General features: G+C 60.4%; 1 protein-coding gene across 1 annotated transcript; it reads left to right on the forward strand.

Moving 5' to 3' along the window:
- Positions 1–1,625: 1,625 nt before the first annotated feature.
- Positions 1,626–4,438, forward strand: FAM240C (family with sequence similarity 240 member C). Its single transcript, XM_088021941.1, has 2 exons — positions 1,626–1,771; positions 4,339–4,438. The coding sequence occupies exons 1-2, from the start codon at positions 1,626–1,628 to the stop codon at positions 4,436–4,438; spliced, it is 246 nt and encodes an 81-aa protein (XP_087878067.1).
- The last annotated feature ends 5,300 nt before the right edge of the window (positions 4,439–9,738 follow it).

Raw genomic sequence — 9,738 nt, forward strand, 5'->3', positions numbered from 1 at the left:
GTCCATTTTCCCAGCACCATTTGTGGAAGAGACTGTCTTTTCCCCATTGCATATTCTTTCCTGCTTTGTCGTAGCAAAGGGCTTATTTCTGGGGCTCTCTGTCCTGTTCCATTGATCTGGGTCTATTGTGGGGACAGAACCGCACTGTTTTGATGACTACAGAAAGCTCCTCCTTTGTCCAGGTAAACACCAAGTAAGTTACGAGTCGTCCACAGGTTTCCGTGACAATCTCGTAACCCTCTGGCGTCCTTCCTCCGTGCCGCCCTCCACCCACCCTGGGCCGCTCTGCTGCTTTGTGACCATGTCCACCCTGACCTGCTTCCCCGCACACAGAAGGCTTCCGCAGGACTCCCATTTCACTTCCTTCCTTCCAGGAGTGAGCATCGCCTCGCATCCCCGTCGGGGTGGGCTTCCTCTTCTCCGCTGTCTGAATCACTTCCGTCCATGTGTTGGTACAGCCCCGCCGTCTGATGAGAAGTAACTCAGTGTGCAAAGCTCTGCATTCATGGCTGGGTTTTAACCTCCCTCCGTTATCACGGGAAGGCATCTCTGATGAGCCGAGCGCACCCACAGCCGATGGAAGCCGAGAGCCCCGAGGCATGCTGGACGGCAGTGCTCTCGGGGGCAGATGCTTGGGGCAGCGTCGTCTGTGCTGTGAGCCTCAGGCCAGGCCGGCGCCGGACGCAGGCAAACCTGGATGTTGCTGGCAGGGGTGCCTACCTCCCTGGCAGATCCAGGGCTCCCCAGAGTCGTGGGGCCTGCAGCTAGATGTTTATTAATTACCGATTCGCGGCAGGCTCGGCTACCAGCCGCTCTCTCCTTCTGGACTCCCCAGTTTTTGCCAGAAGGAAGGTAACCTTGTCCTTAATTCTACCCTCATTATTCAGTAGTGTTTCACACTGCGTGGGCCTTCTCTCAGGCGTCGAGCTAAGGAAGAGAAGTAAGACCGCTGTGAGGGGAACTCTACCCTGACTCACAGTGGGGTTCCAGCACCCATTGTGGGGGCTCTGCTGCAGGGACGCATCCACACGCCCGGCTTATCGCACACGGTTCCCACGTCTCCCGCTTCCACGGCGCGCATAGGACACCCACAGCTGTTGTCGAGCCGCTTCTAAAGGCAGGCGAACAGGGGCGCCGTCTAGGAAGCGTATCTTCCAACCACTTGAGTCTGCCGCGGCTATTCCCGAGCCTTCTTGCCGCGTGGCTCTGCACCGCCTCGGGCTCAGCCACCTTGCTCGGCCGCTCAGCTCCCAGCTTGGGTCACGCTGCGGCAGCGTTCCAGACAATGCCCACCCCCAGCCGGACCCCCTGAAGCCACCCACGCAAAAGCACTAACAAAACTAGAGCCTTATTTGAGTTTGAAATAACCCAAAGCCCCAAACGGGATTTGCTGTTAGCTGCTACTTGCATTCGTGCAGGAAATGGTTCGGAGGGCAGAGCGCCTGCTGTATACAGCCGCGTGCCTTCTGACGCCTGACTTCCCGACACCATTTCCACAGGACGCTCCCAGAAGCGCGGGGGGACATTCCGGTGTGTGGGGCTGAGCCAACCCCATGGTCGTTACCACGCTGTCCCATCCACAGAGCACAAACGCCAAGTCCTGTCAATTTTCCCTTTTCCAGAAAATGAGTAAGAGCCACGCTCTGAAGCGCCCGGGAAGAGTAGCCTACGATGTTGGTGTGATAACGGTGTTTTGGGAGAAAAAAATTGAGCTGCACGCAAAACACCTGCAGAGTGAGGCCACGAGGACCTGCAGCAGCGCCCTGGACAGGTGAGCTCGCAGAGCAGCAAGGCCTGGGCTGCTGCCGACAGGAGTCGCCCACGCCGGGCCGCCTCCACCCTCACCGCTCGCAGCCCCAGGCCACACCGGCCACCACACGGCCCCCCGGGTCAGCGGCCACAGCAGGAGGGGCTGCAACTGCGAACAGCACCACAATAACTCAGCTTACAACCACCACCTGGTCACCAAGTGGGAGAGGGGAGCACCACACCCCCTCCATCCCTCACCCCACCCCTCCATCCCTCACCCCATCCCTCCACCCCTCCATCCCTCCATCCCTCACCCCACCCCTCCATCCCTCACCCCACCCCTCCACCCCTCCATCCCTCACCCCACCCCTCCACCCCTCCATCCCTCACCCCACCCCTCCATCCCTCCATCCCTCACCCCACTCCTCCACCCCTCCATCCCTCACCCCACCCCTCCACCCCTCCATCCCTCACCCCACCCCTCCACCCCTCCATCCCTCACCCCACCCCTCCATCCCTCCATCCCTCACCCCACCCCTCCACCCCTCCATCCCTCACCCCACCCCTCCACCCCTCCATCCCTCACCCCACCCCTCCACCCCTCCATCCCTCACCCCACCCCTCCACCCCTCCATCCGTCACCCCACCCCTCCACCCCTCCATCCGTCACCCCACCCCTCCACCCCTCCATCCCTCACCCCACCCCTCCATCCCTCCATCCCTCACCCCACTCCTCCACCCCTCCATCCGTCACCCCACCCCTCCACCCCTCCATCCCTCACCCCACCCCTCCATCCCTCCATCCCACACCCCATTCTGCATTCCCCCCACCCCCCTACTCTGGAGGGTCTTGTGGGAAGTTGTCAAAGAAGCCGTGTCTAGTTAGACTGATTTTCTGACAGTTGCCCCCACTGAGTGCAGGACAAATTCATCATATTCCTTCCCACACATTAGCAGGTCCAAAACCCCTTTCATCCCTGGGATGGAGGCCAGGGGCTGTGGGTGCTGAGGAGGGTCTCCTGGGTGACCCCGAGCAGACTGAGTGCCTGGTCCCAGGGACAAAGCTAGGAAGGCAGATTAACACATAATTCGCACCTAGACGAAGGCTCAAGTGGACAGATAATCCAAAATGGTCATGGCTTTCATCCCCAAATAGCACCATCAGCTGCTGCCCTGGGAGCCCAGTTGGAACGAGGAAGCCTGGCAGCCACGGTGGGACCAGACTTGGTGCTGACCTTGCCAGAGGTCCGGCTGCCGGGCAGGCCACCCCCACCCTGTCATCCAGGACATCTCCCCCATCCGGCACGGTACGGGAAGCCACGGTGCCATTCCCCAACCTCTCAGGCCGGGGGTCCCGCACAGAGCCCAAACATGGGGGGACGGGACCTGCACTAAGGCCTCCTACCAGCCCTCAGCAACCTCCTGCGGTCCCCACGGCGTCCTCCTTGTGTCCCACACATGCCATCAGGCCCTGGAAACTTCTGGGTCTTCTGCCCACGGGTGCAGGCCCCAGGGATGGGCTCCAGGGCAGACAGCGAGAGCACGGTCAGGTACGGCCGAGTTAGTCACCAAGCATCTGGGCTGCTCAAGGACAGACTGTGGAGTGACATTCTGTGGGGGACGTGTGGTTGGTTATTAGGCCGCAGACCACAGCCAGAAAGATTGTGCCCTGTCCCCTGGACAACAGCAACTCCTCACAGCATCCCCTCAGCCATCCTATGGGCCCCCAGGAACCAGGGGCTCTTCAACGTGTGGCCCCAGGTCCAACTGTCAGCAGCCTCGGCCCGGTGAAGGGGCAGGAACGGGGCCTTCACATGGGGGACCTGCTGCTGGGAGACTCCTTCCTCATTTAGGACCCTGGGTATGGGAACAAGTGTCCATGTACCTGCCTTTTACCAGTTTGTCCTCCAGCCCCTGAGGTCTGCAGGAGCTAGGCCCCCAGCCCACACTGCACCCTCCAGCCCAAACCACACACGGGGGCCTGAAGCCGTCGGATGGCCGTTGCCTGCTCACGGTCGGCCAGGCCCTTCCCACCCAGATCGCCCCTGTGGGTCCTGCTGGGGTCCCAGCCATGTGCCATCTTCCCAGGCAGGTGGGCTGGGCAGGCGGGCAGCACAGGGAAGGAGGGAACGCCAGGCAGGTGGGCTGGGCAGGCGGGCAGCACAGGGAAGGAGGGAACGCTCCAACAGGGTCACCGGTGGGGGCCCTGGCCTACCCTGGGGACGCTGTCGAGTCTCGGTGAGCACATACTCCTATGCAACAAACCAGTTCAGGACATGGCTCAGTCTCTCTGGGCCTCAGAAGATTCCAGAAGCTGCTTCCCGGGCAAAGCACTTTCCCTCTCCAGGCTGGAGACCCGAGTGAGGCCCTCCCTGTGGGGATGTGGCCCCCCGCCAGGACTGGCCAAGCCAGGGAGGCTGCAGGGCTCTCTGGGACCCCACAAGGTCACAGTCACGCTGGCAGCACGGGGGCCGGGGGGGGGGGGGGTTGCTGGGCCATGTTGGAACATGTGCTCAGGTGCCGACAGAGGCCTGGCTGCCGCCTGGCCCTAAGACATTGACTCACAGGCTAAAATTATCGCTGTTCCAGGCTCCGCGGCGAGTGGGCTCGGATGCTGGAGGGGAGGAACAAGGCGCCACAGGGCCCCCCGGAGGTGACCTTCCCCACGCAGGACAGCACCACCGCCTGAGGCCTGCACACTCATCCTGCCCCGGGGTCCAGAAGCGCCCGAGGCTGAGTGCGCATGTCCCGGCACAAGCATGACGGGGGACAAGGGCAGCTGATGAGCTCACGGGCTCTCCTGGCAGCAGGGCCCTTCATGGTTTTGCTCTTCTAGCACATGGCAGGTGCCCAATAAAACCTAAGATAATTGGATTACATGTGTTCTGCAAAATTTTCCCCATATCGTTAAGTCTTGCACACATTAGAAGCTTACTGTGATGCTGCTAACCTGGGACAAGCCACTGGAGGAAGCCGGAGCCCAAGGGGGACCGGTCTGTGCGCCTGTCTTCTCTGCCTGCCACTTACACACGTCCGTCCTCCCTCTGATCAAAATATGCATGTTAATCTCCACACCGGGATACCGCCCGATGTGACTTTGTGTAAAGCTTTGTGCTTGTCTGAATCCCCCTGAACACTTCGTTCTTGACCCAGAACATCTCAGGAGACTACACATCCCTATTTTCACGGTTGGAAAGGTGTGTATTTCCGAAGTCCGTGAAGGCCCTTAGTGCCGGGATTCAGTGCTTCGCCGCACTCCGTCCTGTCTGGGGCCCCTGCGGTGGCTGTGACCGCCCTGGAGGGGCAGGGGTCCGAGCACACAGCAGAGGCCAGGCCACAGGAGGCCCTGGGCCACATCGACCGAAGGGACCCAGACTGCAGCTGGCACCAGTCCCGACAGGGGAGCCCAAACCCCACCTACTGCAGGCACCCACTGTCGTCACTGCACCCTATCCTCAGTGACACAGGACCCCAGCGTGGGGGATGGGATCTAGCCCCGTCCTGTCTCCAGACACAGCTACTTATTGGGTTTGGGTCTTGTTCTGTTGTGACCCCATGATCGAGTTGGCTTCGCCAGTCATGGGACCCTCCCCAGAGAAAACACACTGACCAATAGCTACGGGACATTCGGACCCGAGCACAGACTCCTCATAGGGCACTTCCAGAGCTGACCACACAGACCGAGCAGGAAGGCACGTCCAACCCGACACAAAGCATGGATGTCTGGGTGGCCAAATGAGCAAGTGGAGCGAACCCAGCCAGTGTCCCTTATGACACCAACCCATGAACACGTGTTCCCCGGGTCGCCCCCCCCCCCCCCGGGCTGCCAGTCATCACTCGTGACTCAGGAGATTCCACTGATGAGCTGGGGAATGTGGCCATTAACAGCCCCAAGTGGTTCCTGAATAGAGGTCACTCACTGACACCCGCCAAAGCCCCAGGCTGCCGGAGGGTAACTCTACCTGATGATACCCTTAGAACACTATTACTGTCAACACTTATCAGCTGAGGGGTCCAGTTAGACCGTGGTGGGCGGACACAGCGGCCCTTGCCGCCAGGCTCTGAGGAAACTTCCAGAACAGCCGTGCCCTCCTTGCTGTATGTCAGAGCCCATTCCCCTCCGATGACCCACTGCCTTCCAATGCCAGGCAGTTGACCAGGTACGTCTGTGCTCCCTCCACCACTACGCGGCCCCCGGACAAAGCCGAGCCAGGCTCCCAGGCAGGAGGCACGGGGTGAGGAAGGGGTGAAGCATGGGGGGCGGCGAGCTGGATGCAGCTCCCCTCCGCACGCCCCCCTTCAGGAATTTGCCTCAAACCTTGGCTCTGGAGCTTGAATTTCAACAGACACTTGCTGATGAGAACAGCTGGACCATATGATAGATGTGTTTTCTAATCGAAGTCAACAAATTGTCCTCTGACTTTTCAACTCAGAGAAAAGATGATAGAAATCAGGTGGGGCAGCTCAAAGTCAGAAATGCAGCAGGTGCCGTTTGCAGAGTGGGATCCCCGCTGCAGGGCTCAGGCGAGGGCAGCTGGTACCTGCAGGATCCAGCCACATGACAGGGCAGGTGCTCTGGGCTCCTCCCACATCCCTGGGCAGGGCATCACTGTTCACCCGGCTAATCAGGGTCCGTTTGGTGGAGCCCCCTCAGCCCTACCCTGCAGATGATCTCCTTGAAGTCCTCCCTCAACAGAGACAGGGCCCTTGTTTCTGCCCCCCAGCTTGAGACGCTGGTGTCACCGTGCCCACTGCCGATGGCACAGTAAGTGTGACTCATTCCTTCACCAGAACATCTAGCAAAAATCAGGAAACTGTTCACATTTTGAGGTCCCCAACTTTGGCTGTAAGCAATTGCATTTAAAATGTGTCTCCCTTTGGTTCTCTTTGAGATGTTTTAGACATTCCGTGTCTCCATTATCGAGTTCCCAAAAATAGTTATTGCTACATCACCCTGAATTAGGATGTATAAGAGACAGGTGTGGAATCAGGTGCAGACTCAAGTACAGGCTCAGGTGTGGGCTCAGGTGTGGGCTGTCTTAGATTTGAGTCCCAGGCTTGCCCTTGGCGTCTTAACTGGTGTCTGAGCCCAAAGTTTCCCATGATTATGAAGGTGAGCATGGCACTCAAAATACCTGATATGCTAACATATGGGTCTGCCCCCGAGCAGGTGCGTAGACAGCATCCGCTCTCAGTGTTATTAATGAACCTTAATTCTTTTCTTTTTTTTTAAAGATTTTATTTATTTATTTGAGAGAGAGAGAGAATGAGAGATAGAAAGCATGAGAGGGAAGAGGGTCAGAGGGAGAAGCAGACTCCCTGCTGAGCAGGAAGCCCGATGCGGGACTCGATCCCGGGACTCCAGGATCATGACCTGAGCCGAAGGCAGTCGCTTAACCGACTGAGCCACCCAGGCGCCCACCTTAATTCTTTTCTGTTAAGGTTTTATTTATTTATTTGAGAGAGAGCGAGCGAGCATGGGGGGTGGGGCAGAGGGAGAATCCCAGGCAGACTCCCCACCAAGCAGGGAGCTGATGTGGGGCTCGACCTCACGACCCTGATTTCACGACCTGAGCTGAAACCAAGAGTCAGACATTCAGCCGACGGAGCCACCTGGGCGCCCCTGATGAAACTTAATCCTTAATGAATTAATTAATAATGATTTAGTGAAATTTAGCTACTCATAAAGACTACTGTTAATGATGCTGATGATGGGTGGAGTTTGTTGGGTTTTAAAGGGAAACAGTTAAAACAGGCAATCCATCCCCCATCGCGGGGCTGCGGTGCCCGCTAGCGGCCACACGGGGGCGCCGCAGGACAGCGCGGGCTGCCAGGGCTGGAGCAGGTGCGGGATGGAGCAGGAGCCCGGGGTCTGGAGGAGGAGGGTTAGGGGTGTCCCGGGACCAGGGGCCGGAGAATGGGCCGGGGGGCTGGGGGAGGGGGCGGGGGGGCTGGAGGGAAGGGCTGGGCGCTGGAGGGCGGGGTTAGCGGCCTCCGGGACCGGGGGCTGGAGGAAGGGACCAGGGGCTGGAGAAGGGCCGGGGGGGGGTTGGAGGAGGGGGCGGGGTTAGGGGCAACCGGGGGGCGGGGACCAGAGGCTGGAGGAGGGGGGCTGGGGGCTGGATGAAGAGGGCCCAATGAGGCCAGCAGGGCGGAGGGACGAGGCAGACTGCCATGTCCTTACTCCCACCGGGGTGGACTGGCGTGGATCCCTCAATCAGAAGAGACGCCAGGCTGGACACCCCCATTTCAGATATTAATCCCCTCCCCAGGGCGGCCCTGTCTGGGCAGGGTCCCTGAGCTGCAGGAAGTCCGCCAGAGGGTTTCCTCCACGGGGAAGGGCAGGTGCCTCTGACCAGCCCGACGCCCCCGCCCACGCAGGGCAGGAAGGTCTCCAGCCGCTGGCCCAAAGGGATACCCCAGGACGGGGTCCGCCCTTGGACCCGCGCCACTGCGGGCGGGATGTCCCTGGAAAGAGTCCAGCTGCAGTGCCCACGGTGGGCACGGCTACCCCAAGCAGCCAGTTCCAGGGAAAGCCAGTGAGCGGGGCGGGTGCCCCCGCTGTGTGGGGACTAGACAGAGAGCCTGGCCACGTGGAACCTTCCTAAGCAGACACACCCTACCCAGCCACCCAGTTAGTCTTCACACCCAGTGTAGACAGGACACCCAAGGTGGGAGGGTGCCACCTTCCTGCCCTCGGACAGAGGGCTCTCACCTGGGGTAGACAGGCCCCTGAGGGTGGGCAGTGGGTCCTGCCCTTACAGTGAGGGTCCCACCCGGTGTAGACAGGGACCTGGAGAGTCTGGGTTTAGGTCTTTCCCGGATCCCAGGGGTGTGAGGTGGGGGCTCCTGTTCAGGCTGGTGGAGGTCTGCAAACCTGTCTCACACAGGTTTGGCCTTCAGTGTAGGGTGGAACCTTCCGGGTCCCGGTGTCTGTCGGGTTTCTGTGAGCAGGCGTGCAGGACTGGACATGAGGTCCCAGTGCTGACATGCAAAGCCTCGCCTGCATCTCCCCTGTTCCCGCCAACAGCGCCCGCCCGTGCGGGCGCCCCCTCTCCCCGCACCTCCCCCAGCGGGGTCCGGTAGCTTCCAGGTCAGGCTCAGGGCAGCTGGGCAGAGAGCCCTGGACGGAAGTCTCCATACACTCACCCCTCCCCACAAGGCAAGGCTTCCCCAGACCGTCTCATCTGACCCCGGGGTCCCTCCAGACAAATCCCAACCTCCCTGCGGCCCTGGGGGCCAGGCCCTGCCTAGAAGAAAAGGGTGTGGTGACCTGACACCATCGTGCCCGCTGCCATAGCCCCACCTCGCTGGGACCCGCCCCTTAGAAATGGGCCGTCTGGTCCTTGAAGATGGAAGTCCAGACTGCGACTGACGGACGGGAGGGTTCTGACTTCTGGCATGGACGGCCTTTCTCAAACCACATCAGTGCTGGAGGGGGTCCACAGTCCCGGGGTTCGGGGGGCTGGCCGGGCTGTGTCTTGGGCCCTCCCCTCTGGGTGGGATGTGCCTTCTCAGCTGGGGGCCAGGGGGGACACCTTCAGTAAAGATGCATGCGGGGGGGGTCACCAACCAAGCCTCAAGGGGGGCTTTCATCTTTCCCCAGAGTCGGGGGCGCACCCAGGAAAATCCCGTGGGTGCCCACGGAACGTGGCAGATGCGTAGCGGGCAGAGCCCTGTGCTGAGAAGGCACAGGTTGGCCTGGGTGTCCTGTCCCGCCGCCCTGGCCAGGAATCCAGAAGCCATCAGAGGAAGAACCCGCTCCCCACCGGGACTGATGGGGGACAGTGACGTGCCCACCACACCCTCCCACCTCAAAACCTTGTCCTGGGGGCTGGCTTCCTCGCAGCCCAAGCACACCGTGTGGGTTTTTTCCTTTTCGCTTTTATTTTATTGGACTGTAACACTCACACGGACAAGCGCCTGGACCACGCGTGGGCAGCTTGGCGGATAATCGCGGTGTGGACATCCATGAAGCCACAACTCACA

Source organism: Eumetopias jubatus, unplaced genomic scaffold, assembly GCF_037043125.1.
Source record: "Eumetopias jubatus isolate StellerSeaLion01/CBP00866 unplaced genomic scaffold, mEumJub1_p1.0 scaffold_3, whole genome shotgun sequence".
Taxonomy (NCBI): domain Eukaryota; kingdom Metazoa; phylum Chordata; class Mammalia; order Carnivora; family Otariidae; genus Eumetopias; species Eumetopias jubatus.